General features: G+C 43.8%; 1 protein-coding gene across 1 annotated transcript in view; it reads left to right on the top strand.

Moving 5' to 3' along the window:
- Positions 1 to 19,773, top strand: part of CPSF1 (cleavage and polyadenylation specific factor 1) — a 72,380-nt gene that overhangs the window by 904 nt on the left and 51,703 nt on the right. Inside the window, exons 2-9 of the mRNA XM_033072442.1 lie at positions 2,027 to 2,216; positions 4,307 to 4,334; positions 5,773 to 5,906; positions 8,467 to 8,547; positions 11,505 to 11,656; positions 11,731 to 11,877; positions 14,894 to 15,033; positions 17,546 to 17,656. Coding sequence (XP_032928333.1) covers positions 2,073 to 2,216; positions 4,307 to 4,334; positions 5,773 to 5,906; positions 8,467 to 8,547; positions 11,505 to 11,656; positions 11,731 to 11,877; positions 14,894 to 15,033; positions 17,546 to 17,656 — 937 coding nt within the window. The 5' untranslated portion in view covers positions 2,027 to 2,072. The remainder of the gene's footprint in view (positions 1 to 2,026; positions 2,217 to 4,306; positions 4,335 to 5,772; positions 5,907 to 8,466; positions 8,548 to 11,504; positions 11,657 to 11,730; positions 11,878 to 14,893; positions 15,034 to 17,545; positions 17,657 to 19,773) is intronic.

Genomic DNA, 19,773 nt, shown 5'->3' with positions numbered 1-19,773 from the left:
TTTCCTTTTTTCCTCAATTCCTTTTTTTCCTGATTTTTCCTTTTCCCCAATTTTCCCTTTTCCTCCCAATTTCCCAATTCCCTTTTTTCCCAATTTTATTTTTTTCCCTAAAATTCTCCTTTTTTTCCTCATTTTCCCTTCCCCTCCAAATCCCATTTTCCCCAATTTTCCTTTTTTCCCCCTAATTCCCTTTTTTCCCAATTTTTCTTTTTCCCCAAATTCCCATTTCCCCAAATCCCATTTTCCCCACCTTTTCTTTTTCCTTCAATTCTCTTTTTTTCCCTCATTTTCCCTTCCAAAAATCCTCAAAAAATCCCCAAAAACCTCCCAAAAAATAAAAAAAAATCCTAAAAAATTCCCCCCAAAATAAAAAAAAATCCTAAAAAATTCCCTAAAAAATAGAAAAAATCCTCAAACAAAACCTCCCAAAAATAAAAAAAATCTCAAAAATTCCTCCAAAAGATAAAAAAAAAATCCCAAAAAATTTTCCCCAAAAATAAAAAAAAATCCTCAAACAAAACCTCCCAAAAAATAAAAAAAATCTCAAAAATTTCTCCAAAAGATAAAAAAAATCCCAAAAAATTTTCCCCAAAAATTAAAAAAAATCCTCAAACAAAACCTCCCAAAAAATAAAAAAAATCCCAAAAAATTCCCCCCAAAATAAAAAAAATCCCTAAAAAATTCCCCAAAAAAGTAAAAAAAAAATCCTCAACCAAAACCTCCCAAAAATAAAAGAAATCCCAAAAAATTCCCTAAAAAAGACAAAAAAATTCCCCCCAAAAACTCCTCAAAAATCCCCCCCAAAAAAAATCCCTAAAAATTCCCCCAAAAATAAAAAAAATCCTAAAAAATTCCCTAAAAAATAAAAAAAATCCTCAAACAAAACCTCCCAAAAAATAAAAAAATCCCAAAAATTCCCTAAAAAAAGACAAAAAATTCCCCCAAAAAATCCTCAAAAATCCCCAAACAAAACCTCCCAAAAAATAAAAAAATCCCAAAACATTCCCCCAAAAGTAAAAAAAATCCTAAAAACATCCCTAAAAAAAAATCCCCAAACAAAACCTCCCAAAAATAAATCCCAAAAAATTCCCTAAAAAAAGGCAAAAAATCCCCCCAAAAACCTCCCAAAAATCCAAAAAAAATCCCCAAATATCCCCAATAAATCTCAAAAAAAATCCTAAATATTCTTTTTCCCCCCAATTCTCCTTTTTTTCCTGATTTTCCCTTTTCCCCAATTTTTCTTTATTTCCTAATTTTTATTTTTTTCCACCAATTCTCCGTTTTCACCCCAATTTCCCTTTTTTTTCCCATTTTCTCCCCCCAATTTCCCTTTTTTTCCCATTTTCTCCCCCCAATTTCCCATTTTCTCCCCCCAATTTCCCTTTTTTTTCCCATTTTCTGCCCCCAATTTCCCTTTTTTCCCATTTTCTCACCCCAATTTCCCTTTTTTTCCCATTTTCTGCCCCCAATTTCCCTTTTTTTCCCATTTTCTCCCCCCAATTTCCCTTTTTTTTCCCATTTTCTCCCCCCAATTTCCCTTTTTTTCCCATTTTCTGCCCCCAATTTCCCATTTTCTCCCCCCAATTTCCCTTTTTTTTCCCATTTTCTGCCCCCAATTTCCCTTTTTTTCCCATTTTCTGCCCCCAATTTCCCTTTTTTTCCCATTTTCTCCCCCCAATTTCCCTTTTTTTCCCATTTTCTCCCCCCAATTTCCCTTTTTTTCCCATTTTCTCCCCCCAATTTCCCTTTTTTTTCCCATTTTCTCCCCCCAATTTCCCTTTTTTTCCCATTTTCTGCCCCCAATTTCCCATTTTCTCCCCCCAATTTCCCTTTTTTTTCCCATTTTCTGCCCCCAATTTCCCTTTTTTTTCCCATTTTCTCCCCCCAATTTCCATTTTTTTCCCATTTTCTCACCCCAATTTCCCTTTTTTTCCCATTTTTTCACCCCATTTTTCTCTATTTTTTCCCATTTTCTCCCCCCAATTTCCCTTTTTTTCCCATTTTCTCACCCCTCTCTCTCTTTTTTCCCCCCCAGCCCCCCCAGTTTGGGGTGCAGGATTTTGGGGTGCCCCATGTACGCCGTGTACAAGCAGACCCACCCCCCCACGGGGTTGGAATTTTCCCTTTTTTGCCATTTTTTCTCCTCCTCTGAGCGGAACCTGGTGGTGGCTGGAACCTCCCAACTCTTCGTTTATCGACTCAACCACGAGCCTGAGGTAACACCAAAAATATCAACCCCAAACCCCAAAATATCCCCCAAATTTTGGGGGGTTTTTGGGGTTTTTTTCAATTTTTTTTCTATTTATTTTCAATTTTTTTTGGATTTATTTTGTATTTATTTCAGGTTTTTTTCAATTTTTTTTTTCTATTTATTTTCAATTTTGTTTCAAATTTTTTTTCAATTTTATTTTGATTCAATTTCAATTTTTTTTCAATTTTATTTCAAATTTTTTCTATTTATTTTTCAATTTATTTTCAATTTATTTTCTATTTATTTTCAATTTTTTTAAAATTTATTTTCTTTTTTTTTATTTTCAATTTTTTTCAATTTTTTCAATTTTATTTCAATTTTATTTCAATCTTATTTCAATTTTATTTCAATCTTTTCAATTTATTTTCTATTTATTTTCATTTATTAAAATTTATTTTCAATTATTTTCAATTTTATTTCAATTTTTTTCAATTTTATTTCAATTTTATTTCAACCTTATTTCAATTTTATTTAATTTTTTTTTTCAGTTTTATTTCAATTTTTTTCTATTTACTTTCAATTAATTTTTCTATTTATTTTCAATTTATTTTTTCAATTTTTTTTCTATTTATTTTGAATTTTTTTCTATTTATTTTCAATTTATTTTCGATTTATTTTCTATTTATTTCAGCTTTTTTTCAATTTTTTTTTCGATTTATTTTCAATTTTGTTTCAATTTTTTTTTTCAATTTTATTTTGATTCAATTTCAATTTTTTTCAGTTTTATTTCAAATTTTTTCTATTTATTTTAAATTTATTTTTCAATTTCTTTTCAATTTATTTTCAATTTATTTTTTTATTTTCAATTATTTTCAATTTTATTTCAATTTTTTTCAATTTTATTTCAATCTTTTTCAATTTTATTTCAACCTTGTTTCAATTTTATTTCAATTTTTTCAATTTATTTTCAATTTATTTTCATTTTTTAAAATTTATTTTCTATTTATTTTCAATTCTATTTCAATTTTATTTCAACCTTATTTCAGTTTTATTTCAATTTTTTTTCAATTTTATTTCAATTTTTTTCTATTTATTTTCAATTAATTTTTCTATTTATTTTCAACTTATTTTTTTTCAATTTTTTTTCTATTTATTTTGAATTTTTTTCGATTTATTTTCAATTTTTTTTCGATTTATTTTCTATTTATTTCATTTTTTTTTCAATTTTTTTTGATTTATTTTTCAATTTTATTTCAATTTATTTTCAATTTATTTTCTATTTATTTTCTATTTATTTTCTATTTATTTTCTATTTATTCTTACTTTATTTTCATTTTTTTTTCTATTTTTTTTCATTTTTTTTCTGTTGATTTTCAATTTATTTTGAACTTTTTAACAATTTATTTTCAATTTTTTTTCAGTTTATTTTCAATTTTTTTCTATTGATTTTCAAGTTCTTCTCTATTATTTTTCTATTTTTTTTTGCATTTATTTTCAGGTTTTTTTCTATTTATTTTCTTTTTTTTTATTTTCAATTTTTTTCCTATTTATTTTCAATTTTTTTTCTATAATTTTCCATTTTTTTCTATTTATTTTCAATTTTTTTAATTTTCAATTTTATTTCAACTTTTTTTCAAATTTTTTTCAATTTTTTCTATTGTTATTTCAATTTTATCTCAAATTTTTAAAAATTGTTTTCAATTTTTATTCAATTTCTTTTCAATTATATTTCAATCTTAGTTCAATTTTATTTTCAATTATATTTCAATTTTATTTCCATTTTCTTTTCAATTTTCTTTGCAATTTTATTTCAATTTTTTTTCTATTTATTGTAAATTTTGTTTCAATTTTATTTCAATTTTATTTCAATTTTTTCCATTTTTAAAAATTTTTTTTCAATTTCTTTTCAATTTTTTTCAACTTTTTCAATTTTATTTCATTTTTTTTATTTATTTTCAATTTATTTTCAATTTATTTACAATTTTTTTTCTGTTTATTTTAAATTTTTTTTCCTATTTATTTTCATTTTTTTTTCAATTTATTTTCGATTTTTTTTCAATTTTTTTTCAATTTTTTTTTTTCAACTTTTCCATTTTATTCAATTTTTTGTTGCAGGCACCAGGAAAAGGTGACAGGAATGGGGGTGAGTGAGAAATTTTATTTTTTGGGGGGATTTGGGGATTTTTGGGGGGTGTTTGGGAATTTTTTTAGTGGGAGTGGGAATTTTTTGGGAAAAATTCCCCCAAAAAATCCCTGAAAAACCCCCAAGAAATCCCAAAAAAATTACAAAAAAAATCGAAAAAAACCCCTGAAAAATCCCCAAAAATTTCAAACAAAATCCCCCAAAAATCCTTAAAAATCCCCCAAAAAACTCCCCTAAAACTTTCCAAAAATATCCCAAAAATCCCTGAAAAATCCCCAAGAAATGCCAAAAAAATTGCAAAAAAATCGAAAAAAATCCCAAAAAAACTGCAAAAAAATCACAAAAAGCCTCAAAAAATTCCCAAAAAAATCCTAAAAAATCCTTAAAAATAATTTTTTAAAATTCCCAAAAAAATTTAAAAAAATCTCAAAAAATCCCCAACAATCCCTGAAAAACCCCCCAGAAATCCCCAAAAAAATAGCTAAAAAAATGGAAAAAAACCCCGAAAAATCCCCCTAAAAAATTGCAAAAAAATCCCAAAAACTGCCCGAAAAATCCCCAGAAAAATCCCCAAAAAATATCCCAAAAATCCCTGAAAAATCCCTAAGAAATTCCAAAAAAATGGAAAAAAAAATCGAAAATTCCCCAACAATTGCAAAAAATTACAAAAAAACCCCCAAAAATCCCCAAAATATTTACAAAAAAATCCCAAAAAAATCTCAAAAAAATCCCTAAAAATTCCCCAAAAAATCCCCCAAAAAATCCCTGAAAATCCCCCAAGAAATCCCAAAAAAATTGCAAAAATAATCAAAAAAAACCCGAAAAATCGCCAAAAAATTGCAAAAAAATCCCAAAAAATCCCCAAAATATTTACAAAAAAATCCCAAAAAAATCCCCAAAAAATCCCTAAAAATTCCCCAAAAAATCCCCCCAAAAAAATCCCTGAAAATCCCCCAAGAAATCCCAAAAAAATTGCAAAAATAATCAAAAAAAAACCCGAAAAAATCGCCAAAAAATTGCAAAAAAAATCCCAAAAAATCCCCAAAATATTTACAAAAAAATCCCAAAAAAATCCCCAAAAAATCCCTAAAAATTCCCCAAAAAATCCCCCCAAAAAAATCCCTGAAAATCCCCCAAGAAATCCCAAAAAAATTGCAAAAATAATCAAAAAAAACCCGAAAAATCGCCAAAAAATTGCAAAAAAATCCCAAAAAATCCCCAAAATATTTACAAAAAAATCCCAAAAAAATCCCCAAAAAATCCCTAAAAATTCCCCAAAAAATCCCCCCAAAAAAATCCCTGAAAATCCCCCAAGAAATCCCAAAAAAATTGCAAAAATAATCAAAAAAAACCCGAAAAATCGCCAAAAAATTGCAAAAAAATCACAAAAAAATCCCAAAAAAATCCCAAAAAAATCCCTAATACTTTTTTTCCCCAGAGAGCAGCAGGCAGAAGGAGAAGCTGGAACTTTTGGCCTCTTTTTCATTTTTTGGGAACGTGATGTCCATGGCCAGCGTGACCCTGGCTGGGGCCAAGAGGGACGCGCTGCTGCTCAGCTTCAAGGATGCCAAGGTGAGAGAAAAACCTCAAAAAAATCCCAAAAAACCTCAAAAAAACTTCCCAAAACCCTCCTCAAGAACATCAAAAAATTCCCCCCAAAACCCCAAAAATCTCAAAAGAAATCCCAAAAAAATCCCAAAAATCCTCCCAAAAATCCCAGAAAAATCCCCAAATATCCTCCCAAAAAATCCCCAAAAATCCTTCCGAAAAATCTCCAAAAAAATCTTAAAAAATCCTCCCAAAAAATCCCAAAAATCTCCCAAAAAATCCCAAAGGAAACCCAAAAATCCTTCCCAAAATCCCCCTCAAGAACAACCAAAAATCCCTGCAAAAAACCTGAATAACTCACCAAGGTGAGAGAGAGACACACCAAAAAAAACCCCAAAAAATCCCCAAAAAACTTCCCAAAATACCCCTCAAGAACACCAAAAATCCTCCCAAAAAAAACCCCAAAAAATCCCAAAAATCCCCTCAAGAAACCTCAAAAATCCCCAAATAAACCCCAAAAATCCCCCAAAAAAAACCCCAAAACTGTAACTTATTTATGGGGTGCCGTTGATCACTTTGGGGTACCATAAATAATTTTTGGGGTGCTATAACTCAATTTTGAGGTGCCATTGATCACTTTGGGTTTCCATTGATAATTTGGGGTTCAATAATTCAATTTTTGGGGTGCCATTGATCATTTTTGGGTGCCATTGATCACTTTGGGGTGCCATTGATCATTTTTGGGTGCCATTGATCATTTTTGGGTGCCATTGATCATTTTTGGGGTGCCATTGATCACTCTGGGGTACCATTGATCATTTTTGGGTGTTGTTGATAATTTTGGGGTGCCATAATTTTGGGGGTGCCATTGATCACATTGGGATGCCATAATTCAATTTTTGGGGTGCCATTGATCACTTTAGGGAGCCATAAATAATTGTGGGGTGCCATTGATCACATTGGGATGCCATAATTCAATTTTTGGGGTGCCATTGATCACTTTAGGGAGCCATAAATAATTTTTGGGGTACCATTGATCACTTTGGGTTTCCATAATTCAATTTTTGGGGTGCCATTGATGACATTAGGGTTCCATTGCTAGTTTCGGGGTGCCATAAATAATTTTTGGGGTGCTGTAGCTGAATTTTGGGGTGCCATTGATCACTCTGGGGTACCATTGATCATTTTTGGGTGCCATTGATCACTCTGGGGTGCCATTGATCACTTTGGGGTGCCAATGATCACTTTTGGGGTGGTATTGATGATTTTTGGGGTGCTGTGACTCATTTTTGGGGTTCCATTTCTGATTTTTGGGGTGCCATTGATAATTTGGGGTTCCATAATTCAATTTTTGGGGTACCATGAAGGATTTTTGGGGTGCCATTGATGACATTGGGGTTCCATAATTCAATTTTTGGGGTGCCATTGATCACTCTGGGGTGCCATTGATCATTTTTGGGTGCCATTGATCACTCTGGGGTGCCATTGATCACTCTGGGGTGCCATTGATCATTTTTGGGGTGCCATTGATCATTTGGGGTTCCATAATTCAATTTTTGGGGTGCCATGAAGGATTTTTGGGGTGCCATAATTCAATTTTGGGGTGCCATTGATCACTTGGGGTTCCATAATTCAATTTTTGGGGTGCTGTAACTCAATTTTGGGGTGCCATTGATAATTTGGGATGCCATTGATCACTTTTGGGGTTCCATAATTTAATTTTGGAATGCCATGAAGGATTTTTGGGGTTCCATAATTCAATTTTGGGGTGCCATAACCAATTTTGGGGTCCCATAATTGTATTTTGGGGTGCCATTGATCACTTTTGGGATCCATAAATAATTTTTGGGGTGCCATTGATCACTTTGGGGTGCCATAATTCAATTTTTGGGGTGCCATTGATCACTTTGGGGTTCCATAATTCAATTTTTGGGGTGCCATTGATCACTTTGGGGTTCCATAATTCAATTTTGGTGTGCCATTGCTAATTTTGGGGTGGCATTGATGATTTTTGGGGTGCTATTGATCACTTTTGGGTGCTGTTGATAATTTTGGGGTGCCATAATTTTGGGGGTGCCATTGCTAATTTTGGGGTGCCATTGATCACTTTAGGGAACCATAAATAATTTTTGGGGTGCCATTGATCACTTTGAGGTGTTATTGATCATTTTGGGGTGCTGTAGCTCAATTTTGGGGTGCCATTGATGATTTTGGGGTGCTGTAACTGATGATTTTTGGGTTCTCTCAGTGGTGCAGTCCAACCCCATTTGGGGTGTCAGTCAGGACTGTGGGGTGCCAGTGATCACTTTGGGGTACCATTGATCATTTTTGGGGTTCCATTGATAATTTTGGGGTGCCATTGATGATTTTTGGGGTTCCATAACTGATTTTTGGGGTGCTGTAACTGATGATTTTGTGTTTCTGTCCCACAGCTGTCAGTGGTGCAGTCCAACCCCATTGTGGGGTGTCAGTCAGGATTGTGGGGTGCCATTGATCACTTTGTGTTTCCATAACTCATTTTTGGGGTGCCATTGATGATTTTTAGGGTTCCATAACTGATGATTTTTGGGTGTTTTTCCCACAGCTGTCCGTGGTGGAGTACGACCCCGGCACTCACGACCTCAAGACTCTGTCCCTGCACTACTTCGAGGAGCCCGAGCTGAGGGTGGGGCCTGACCCCAAATCCCTGAATGTCACCCCAAAATCTCTGAATGTCACCCCAAAATCCCTGAATGTCACCCCAAAATCTCTGAATGTCACCCTAAAATCCCTGAATGTCACCCCAAAACCCCTGAATGTCACCCCAAAATCCCTGAATGTCACCCCAAAATCTCTGAGTGTCACCCCAAATTCCCTGAATGTCACCCCAAAATCCCTGAATTTCACCCCAAAATGGAGTTTGGGGTTCCTCAGATCCTACAGTTATCCCTGAACCCCAAAATCCCTGAATTTCACCCCAAAATGGAGTTTGGGGTTCCTCAAATCCTACAGTTATCCCTGAACCCCAAAATTCCATCATTTTCACCCCAAATCCCCTGATTTTCACCCCAAAATGGAGTTTGGGGTTCCCCTGATCCCAGAGCTATCCCTGAACCCCAAATCCCTGAATTTCACCCCAAAATTCCTCATTTTCACCCCAAAATCCCTGAATGTCACTCCAAAATCTCTGAATTTCACCCCAAATTATCTGAATGTCACCCAAAAATCTCTGAATTTCACCCCAAAATGGAGTTTAGGGTTCCTCAGATCCTACAGTTATCCCTGAACCCCAAAATCCCTGATTTTCATCCCAAAATCCCTGAATTTCACCCCAAAATCCCTGAATGTCACCCCAGAATGGAGTTTGGGGTTCCCTCAGATCCTACAGTTATCCCTGAACCCCAAAATCCCTGAATTTCACCCCAAAATTCCTCATTTTCACCCCAAAACCCCTGAATTTCATTCCAAATTCCCTCATTTTCATCCCAAATTCCCTGAATTTCACCCCAAAATTCCTCATTTTCACCCTAAAATCCCTGAATTTCACCCCAAATTCCCTGATTTTCACCCCAAAATTTCTGAATTTCACCCCAAAATGGATTTTGGGGTTCCTCAGATCCTACAGTTATCCCTGAACCCCAAATCCCCTCATTTTCACCCCAAAATCCCTGAATTTCACCCCAAAATCCTTCATTTTCATCCCAAAATTTCCTTATTTTCACCCCAAAATCCCATTTTTTCACCCCAAAATGGAGTTTGGGGTTCCCCTGATCCCAGAGCTATCCCTGAACCCCAAATCCTTGAATTTCACCCCAAAAATCCCTCATTTTCACCCCAAATTCCCTGAATTTCACCCCAAAATCCCTCATTTTCACCCCAAAATTTCTGAATTTCACCCCAAAATCCCTGAATGTCACCCCAAAATCCCTCATTTTCACCCCAAAATCCCTGATTTTCACCCCCAAATCCCTGAATTTCACCCCAAAATGGATTTTGGGATTCCCCAGATCCCAGACTTCCCCCCAAACCCCAAATTCCCATTATATTTTAGGATGTGGAGCCCCTCTGTGCTCACTCTGGGATGGATTTTGGGGTTTCCCCCAAATCCCAAATCCCCTGATTCCCCCCCAGGATGGATTTTGGGGTTCCCTGCACACCCCAAACACCAAATCCCCATTTTATTTAGGATGGTTTCATTCAGAACCTGCACAGGGAGCTCTGGGATGGGTTTTGGGGTTTGGATTTTGGATTTGGGGTTCCCCACATCCCAGATTTCCCCAAAATCCCCATTTTATTTTAGGATTGGTTCATTCAGAACCTGCACAACCCTGGATTTGAGACCTTTGGGATCTCTCTGGGATGGATTTTGGGGTTCCCTGCACACCTCAAACCCCAAATCCCCATTTTATTTAGGATTGGTTTGTTCAGAACCTGCACAGGGAGCTCTGGGATGGATTTTGGGGTTCCCCAAATCCCAAACCCCAAATCCCCATTTTATTTAGGATTGGTTCATTCAGAACCTGCACAAGGAACTCTGGGATGGATTTTGGGGTTCCCTGGACACCCCAAATCCCCATTTTATTTTAGGATTGGTTTGTTCAGAATGTGCACAAGGAGCTCTGGGATGGATTTTGGGGTTTGGATTTTGGATTTGGGGTTCCCCACATCCCAGATTTCCCCCAAATCCCCATTTTATTTAGGATGGCTTCATTCAGGACCTGCACAACCCTGGATTTGAGGCCCTTGGGATCCTTTTTGGGGTCACTCTGGGATGGATTTTGGGGTTCCCCACATCCCAGAGTTCCCCACAACCACCCCAAATCCCCTGATTTCCCCCCCAGGATGGATTTTGGGGTTCCCTGCACACCCCAAACACCAAATCCCCATTTTATTTAGGATGGCTTCATTCAGAACCTGCACAGGGAGCTCTGGGATGGATTTTGGGGTTTGGATTTTGGATTTGGGGTTCCCACATCCCAGATTTCCCCCAAATCCCCATTTTATTTTGGGATGGTTTCATTCAGAACCTGTACACCCCCTGGGTTTGAGGCTCTTGGGGTCTTTTTGGGATCTCTCTGGGATGGATTTTGGGATTCTCCACATCCCAGAGTTCCCCCAAACCACCCCAAATCCCCTGATTTCCCTCCAGGATGGATTTTGGGGTTCCCTGCACACCCCAAACCCCAAATCCCCATTTTATTTTGGGATGGCTTCCTTCAGAACCTGCACAGGGAGCTCTGGGATGGATTTTGGGGTTCTCTGGACACCCCAAACCCCAAATCCCCATTTTATTTTGGGATTGGTTCATTCAGAACCTGCACAGGAGCTCTGGGTTGGATTTCGGGGTTCCCCATGCCACAAATTCCCAATATTTTTTAGGATGGCTTCATTCAGAACCTGCACAACCCCTGAGTTTGAGACCCTTGGGGTCTTTTTGGGATCTCTCTGGGATGGATTTTGGGGCTCCCCAAATCCCAAACTTCCCCCAAACCCCCATTTTTTTACGATGGCTTCATTCAGAACGTTCACACCCCGCGTGTGTGGGTGTGAAACCCTTGGTGGATCCATCCCTTTGGGGTCACTCTGGGCTGGATTTTGGTGTTCCCCACACACCCCACACCCCAAATCCCCCTTTTATTCCAGGATGGCTTCGTTCAGAACGTGCACACCCCCCGAGTGCGCGTGGACCCCGACGGGCGCTGCGCGGTGATGCTGATCTACGGCACGCGCCTGGTGGTGCTGCCCTTCCGCCGCGATTCCCTGGCTGACGAGCACGAGGGGCTGGTGGGAGAGGGGTGAGAGCCCCCCCTGCACCCTCCCTGAGCCCCCCAAATCATGGAAACCCCCCTGAACCCCCAAATCCCCGCAGGCAGAAGTCGAGTTTCCTGCCCAGCTACATCATCGACGTGCGCGAGCTGGACGAGAAACTGCTCAACATCATCGACATGCAGTTCCTGCATGGCTACTATGAGCCCACCCTGCTGATCCTCTTCGAGCCCAACCAGACCTGGCCTGGGTTAGTCCCGGGATTTGGGGGGTCTGGAGGGAATTTGGGGGGATTTCAGTGGGATTTGAGGAGGTTTCAGGAAGATTTTGGGGGATTTTGGGGTCCTATACCATGTAATTCTTGCATGGCCACCATGAGCCCACCCTGCTGATCCTCTTCGAGCCCAACCAGACCTGGCCCGGGTCAGTGCCAGAATTTTGGGGGTCTGGAGGGAATTTGAGGGGGTTTTGAGGGGTTTTAGAGGGGTTTCAAGGGGATTTTAGGGGGAATTTTGGGGGTCCTATACCATGTAATTCCTTCATGGCCACCGTGAGCCCACCCTGCTGATCCTCTTGGAGCCCAACCAGACCTGGCCTGGGTCAGTGCCACAGTTTGGGGGGTCTGGAGGGAATTTGAGGGGATTTCAGGAAGATTTGAGGAGGTTTCAGGGGGATTTGAGAGACTTTTAGGGGAATTTGGGGGATTTCAGGGGGGTTTTGGGGGTCCCAGTCCATGATTTTCCTGCATGGTCACTGTGAGCCCACCCTGCTGATCCTCTTGGAGCCCAACCAGACCTGGCCCGGGTCAGTGCTGGAATTTGGGGGGTCTGGAGTGAATTTAGGGGGTCTGGATGGACTTTGAGGAGGTTTCAGGAAGATTTAAGGAAGTTTCAGGGGGATTTTATGGATTTTTGAGGGAATTTTGGGGGATTTTAGGGGAATTTTGGAGGTCCCAAGCCATGATTTTCCTGCATGGCCACCATGAGCCCACCCTGCTGATCCTCTTTGAGCCCAACCAGACCTGGCCTGGGTCAGTTCCAAAATTTGTGGGGTCTGGATGGAATTTTAGGGGGTTTCAGAGGGATTTTAGGGTGGTTTGAGGGGGATTTTGGGGGGTTTTAGGGGATTTGGGGGTCCTATACCATGTAATTCCATGAGCCCACCCTGCTGATCCTCTTGGAGCCCAACCAGACCTGGCCTGGGTCAGTGCTGGAATTTGGGGGGTCTGGAGTGAATCTGGGGAGTCTGGAGTGAATTTGAGGAGGTTTCAGGAAAATTTCAGGAGGTTTCAGGGAGATTTTATGGAATTTTGGGACAATTTGGGGGATTTTAGGGGAATTTTGGAGGTCCCAAGCCATGATTTTCCTGCATGGCCACCATGAGCCCACCCTGCTGATCCTCTTCGAGCCCAACCAGACCTGGCCTGGGTCAGTCCCGGATTTTCAGGGGTCTGGAGAGAATTTGGGGGGTCTGGAGAGAATTTGGGGGGACTGAATGGAATTTTAGGGGGTTTAAGTGGGGTTTTAGGGGGAATTTGAGGGTCCCAGGCCATGATTTTCCTGCATGGTCACCGTGAGCCCTGCTGATCCTCTTGGAGCCCAACCAGACCTGGCCTGGGTCAGTGCTGGAATTTGGGGGTCTGGAGGGAATTTGGGGGGTCTGGATGGAATTTGAGGGGTTTTCAGGAAGATTTCAGGAGGTTTCAGGGAGATTTTAGGGAATTTTGGGGGAATTTGGGGGATCTGGATTGAATTTTGGGGGGTTCAGAGTGAATTTGAGGAGGTTTCAGGAAGATTTTAGGGAGTTTTGGGGGAATTTTGGGGGATCTGGAGTGAATTTTGGGGGGTTTCAGGAAGATTTGAGGGGTTTTCAGGAAGATTTCAGGAGGTTTCAGGAAGATTTTATGGAATTTTGGGGGAATTTTGGGGGTCTGGAAGGAATTTAGGGGAGATTTGAGGGGGTTTCAGGGAGATTTTAGGGAATTTTGGGGGAATTTTGGGGGATTTCAGGGAGAATTTGGGTGTCCAGGGCCAGGGGACACTGCCCAGTTTGAGGGTGACAGTGACTGTGGGGACACAGGGGACAGCCAGGGGGTCACTCTGTCACCTCCTGGTGACATTGAGGTGTCCCCAAAGGGGTGACAGGGCTGGGGGGTCAGGGGTCACGCCAGGTGACATTGGGGTGTCCCCACAGGAGGGTGGCAGTGCGACAGGAAATCTGTGGGGGTCAGGGTGTGTCTGTCACCCCCAGGTGACACAGAGGTGACACAGAGGTGACACTGGTGTCCCCACAGGAGGGTGGCAGTGTGACAGGACACCTGTGGGGGTCAGGGTGTGTCTGTGACCCCCAGGTGACACAGAGGTGACACTGCTGTCCCCACAGGAGGGTGGCAGTGCAACAGGACACCTGTGGGGGTCAGGGTGTGTCTGTGACCCCCCAGGTGACACTGGTGTCCCCACAGGAGGGTGGCAGTGCGACAGGACACCTGTGGGGGTCAGGGTGTGTGTGTCACCCCCCAGGTGACACAGAGGTGACACTGGTGTCCCCACAGGAGGGTGGCAGTGCGACAGGACACCTGTGGGGGTCAGGGCGTATCTGTCACCCCCCAGGTGACACAGAGGTGACACTGGTGTCCCCACAGGAGGGTGGCAGTGCGACAGGACACCTGTGGGGGTCAGGGTGTGTTTGTGACCCCCAGGTGACACAGAGGTGACACAGAGGTGACACTGCTGTCCCCATAGGAGGGTGACAGTGCAACAGGACACCTGTGGGGCTCAGGGTGTGTCTGTCACCCCCCAGGTGACACAGATGTGACACTGGTGTCCCAACAGGAGGGTGGCAGTGCGACAGGACACCTGTGGGGGTCAGGGCGTATCTGTCACCCCCAGGTGACACAGAGGTGACACTGGTGTCCCCACAGGAGGGTGGCAGTGCCACAGGACACCTGTGGGGGTCAGGGTGTGTCTGTCACCCCCAGGTGACACAGAGGTGACACAGAGGTGACACTGCTGTCCCCACAGGAGGGTGGCAGTGTGACAGGACACCTGTGGGGGTCAGGGTGTGTCTGTCACCCCCAGGTGACACAGAGGTGACACTGCTGTCCCCACAGGAGGGTGGCAGTGCAACAGGACACCTGTGGGGGTCAGGGTGTGTCTGTCACCCCCCAGGTGACACCGGTGTCCCCACAGGAGGGTGGCAGTGCGACAGGACACCTGTGGGGGTCAGGGTGTGTCTGTCACCCCCAGGTGACAGTGCTGTCCCCACAGGAGGGTGGCAGTGCGACAGGACACGTGCAGCATCGTGGCCATCTCTCTGAACATCCTGCAGCGCGTCCACCCGGTCATCTGGTCACTGAGCTCACTGCCCTTCGACTGCACCCAGGCACTGCCTGTCCCCAAACCCATCGGTGAGTGACACTGACAGGGACAGTGACACAGTGACAGTGACACAGGGACAGTGACACAGTGACACAGGGACACAGTGACACAGTGACAGTGACAGTGACACAGTGACAGTGACACAGTGACAGTGACACAGGGACAGTGACACAGTGACACAGGGACACAGTGACACAGTGACAGTGACAGTGACACAGTGACAGTGACACAGTGACACAGTGACAGTGACACAGTGACAGTGACACAGTGACAGGGTCACTGAGCTCGCTGCCCTTCGACTGCACCCAGGCACTGCCTGTCCCCAAACCCATCGGTGAGTGACACTGACAGGGACAGTGACACAGTGACACAGTGACACAGTGACAGTGACACAGTGACACAGTGACAGTGACACAGTGACAGTGACACAGTGACAGTGACAGGGACACAGTGACAGTGACACAGTGACAGTGACACAGTGACACAGTGACAGTGACACAGTGACAGTTACAGTGACAGTGACACAGTGACACAGTGACAGTGACACAGTGACAGTGACAGGGACACAGTGACAGTGACAGTGACACAGTGACAGTGACACAGTGGCACAGTGGCACAGTGACACAGTGACACAGGGACACAGTGACAGTGACACAGTGACAGTTACAGTGACAGTGACACAGGGACACAGTGACAGTGACACAGTGACAGTGACACAGTGACAGTGACAGGGACACAGTGACAGTGACAGTGACACAGTGACAGTGACACAGGGACACAGTGACAGTGACACAGGGACAGTGACACAGGGACAGTGACACAGGGACACAGTGACACTGACAGGGACACAGGGACAGTGACACAGTGACACAGGGACACAGTGACACAGTGACACAGTGACACTGACAGGGACACAGGGACAGTGACACAGCGACAGTGACACAGTGACAGTGACAGTGACACAGGGACAGTGACACAGTGACACAGTGACAATGACACTGTGCCCATGTCCCAGGGGGCATGGTGACACTGTGGTGACACTGACACTGTTGGTGACACTGTGGTGACACTGTGGTGACACTGTCCCTGTCCCTGTGGCAGGGGGTGTGGTGGCACTGACACTGTGGTGACGCTGTTGGTGACAATGACACTGTCCCCGTGTCCCAGGGGGCATGGTGATGGTGTGGTGACACTGACACTGTCCCTGTCCCTGTGGCAGGCAGCATGGTGTTGGTGGCACTTTTGGTGACAATGACACTGTTGGTGACACTGTGGTGACACTGTCCCCATGTCCCAGGTGGTGTGGTGACACTGTCCCTGTCCCCATGTCCCAGGTGGCGTGGTGATGGTGTGGTGACGGTGTGGTGACAATGACACTGTGGTGACACAGTTGGTGACTCTGTCCCCATGTCCCAGGGGGCGTGGTGACAGTATTGGTGACGCTGTGGTGACACTGACACTGTTGGTTATGGTGTGGTGACACTGTCCCTGTCCCAGGTGGCGTGGTGATGGTGTGGTGACAGTGTGGTGACGGTGTGGTGACAATGACACTGTGTTGACACAGACACTGTGGTGACACTGTCCCTGTCCTTGTGTCCCAGGGGGCGTGGTGACAGTGTGGTGACACTGTCCCTGTCCCCGTGTCCCAGGTGGTGTGGTGACACTGTGGTGACAATGACACTGCGGTGACACTGTTGGTGACACTGTGGTGGCACTGTTGGTGACACTGTCCCTGTCCCTGTCTCCGTGTCCCAGGGGGCATGGTGACAATGTGGTGATGATGTGATGACACTGACACTGTGGTGACAGAGTTGGTGACACTGACACTGTGGTGACACTGTCCCTGTCCCAGGGGGCATGGTGATGGTGTGGTGATGGTGTGGTGACACTGACACTGTGGTGACACTGTGGTGACACTGACACTGTGGTGACACCGTGGTGACACCGTCCCTGTGGCAGGTGGCGTGGTGACACTGTGGTGACACTGTGGTGACACTGACACTGTGGTGACACCGTGGTGACACTGTCCCTGTCCCTGTGGCAGGTGGCGTGGTGACACTGTGGTGACACTGACACTGTGGTGACACCATGGTGACACCGTCCCTGTGGCAGGTGGCGTGGTGACACTGTGGTGACACTGTGGTGACACTGACACTGTGGTGACACCGTGGTGTCCCTGTCCCTGTGCCAGGTGGCGTGGTGGTGGTGTGGTGACACTGACGCTGTAGTGGCACTGTTGGTGACTCTGTGGTGGCACTGTTGGTGATAATGACCCTGTTGGTGACACCGTGGTGACACCGTGGTGACACTGTCCCTGTCCCTGTGCCAGGTGGCGTGGTGGTGGTGTGGTGACACTGACGCTGTAGTGGCACTGTTGGTGACTCTGTGGTGGCACTGTTGGTGACAATGACACTGTGGTGACACCATGGTGACACTGTCCCCCTGTGGCAGGTGGCGTGGTGACACTGTGGTGACACTGTGGTGACACTGACACCATGGTGACACTGTGGTGACACCGTGGTGTCCCTGTCCCCGTGGCAGGTGGCGTGGTGATCTTTGCGGTGAACTCGCTGCTGTACCTGAACCAGAGCGTGCCCCCGTACGGGGTCGCCCTCAACAGCCTCACCTGCGGCACCACCGTGTTCCCGCTGCGTAAGGACAGCCTTCGGCCTCGCTGCTGCTCCTCAGCCTCAGCTTCATCATCATCATCCCCATCCTCAGCATCCTCATCCTCAGCATCCTCATTCTCATCATCATCATCATCATCCCCATCCTCAGCATCCTCATCCTCATCATCCTCATGCTCATCATCCTCGTCATCCACCTCATCTTCATCCTCATCATCCTCATCATCCTCAGCATCCTCATCCTCATCATCCTCAGCCTCATCCTCATCATCCTCATCATCCTCCTCATCCTCATCATTCTCATCCTAGTCCTCGTCCCCATCTTCATCCTCATCATCATCCTCATCCTCATCATCCTCCTCAGCCTCATCATCCTCAACCTCATCATCATCCTCATCATTCTCCTCTTCAGCGTCATCATCCCCATCCTCATCATCCTCATCATCCTCCTCCTCCCCCTCATCCTCATCCTCCTCAGCCTTCTCATCCTTCTCATCCTCCTTCTCTTCAGCCTCATCCCCATCCCCATCATCTTCATCATCCTCCTCTTCAGCCACATCCTCCTCATCCTCCTCACCCTCATCATCCTCATCATCCCCATCATCCCTATCATCCTCATCATCTTCATCATCATCCTCCTCTTCAGCCTCATCCTCCTCATCCTCCTCCCCATCATCCTCATCATCCTTCTCATCTTTCTCATCCTCCTTCTCTTCAGCCTCATCCCCATCCCCATCATCCTCATCATCCTCATCATCCTCATCCTCAACCTCATCATCATCCTCATCATTCTCCTCTTCAGCATCATCATCCCCATCCTCATCATCCTCATTATCCTCCTCTTCAGCCTCATCCTCCTCATCCTCCTCATCATCCCCATCCTCATCTTCAGCCTCATCCTCCTCATCCTCCTCATCATCCCCATCCTCATCTTCAGCCTCATCCTCCTCATCCTCCTCATCATCCCCATCCTCATCTTCAGCCTCATTCTCATCATCCTCATCCCCTCATCATCCTCATCTTCATCCTCATCATCCTCATCATTCTTATCCTCATCATCCCCATCATCCTTATCTTCCTCCTCTTCAGCCTCATCCCCATCATCCCCATCATCCTCATTATCCTCGTCATCTTCATCATCGTCCTCTTCAGCCTCTTCCTCATCATCCTCATCCCCTCATCATCCTCATCTTCATCCTCAGCCTCATCTTCATCCTCATCATCCTCATCATCCTGCTCTTCAACCTCATCCTTCTCATCCTCCTCATCATCCTCCTCATCCTCCTCATCCTCTTCAGCCTCATCCCCATCATCTTCATCATCCTCCTCGTCCTCCTCATCATCCTCACCCTCCTCTTCAGCCTCATTCTCATCATCCTGATCCCCATCATCCTCATCCTCCTCCTCATCCCCTCATCATCCTCCTCTTCAGCCTCATCTTCATCCTCATCATCCTCATCATCCCCATCATCCCCATCATCCTCATCATCATCTTCCTCAGCCTCATCATCCTCATCACCCACATCCCTGTCATCCTCCTCATCCTCATCATCCTTCTCTTCAGCCTCATCCTCACCATCCCCATCATCCTCATCCCTCATCCTACTCCTTGTCCTCATCATTCTCATCCCTGTCATCTTCATCCTCATCATCCTCATTATCCTCATCATCCTCATCCCTGTTATCCTCATCTTCATCCTCATCTTCCTCAGCCTCATTGTCATCCTCATCCCTGTCATCCTCAGCATCCTCATCATCTGCCTCATCTTCATCCTCATCTTCATCCCTTTCATCCTCATCCTCATCTTCATCCTCATCATCCTCATCCTCATCTTCATCCTCTTCATCCTCATCCTCATCTTCATCCTCTTCATCCTCAGACTCATCTTCATCCTCATTCTCTTCATCCTCACAACCTCATCTTCATCCTCATCCTCCTCCTCCCCTCATCATCCTCATCTTCATCCTCATCCTCCTCATCCTCACAACCTCATCTTCATCCCCATCATCATCCTCATCCCTCTCATCCTCCTCCTCCTCATCCCCATTTCCTGCCCCTCATTTTCCTCCTTGTGTTTTTCTCTCCTCATCCTTTGTTATCCTCGCTTCCCTCATCTTCCTCTTCTTTCTCTTCCTCCCCTG

This window comes from Catharus ustulatus, chromosome 1 (assembly GCF_009819885.2).
Source record: "Catharus ustulatus isolate bCatUst1 chromosome 1, bCatUst1.pri.v2, whole genome shotgun sequence".
NCBI lineage: Eukaryota > Metazoa > Chordata > Aves > Passeriformes > Turdidae > Catharus > Catharus ustulatus.
This window is presented reverse-complemented; position numbering and strand designations above follow the sequence as displayed.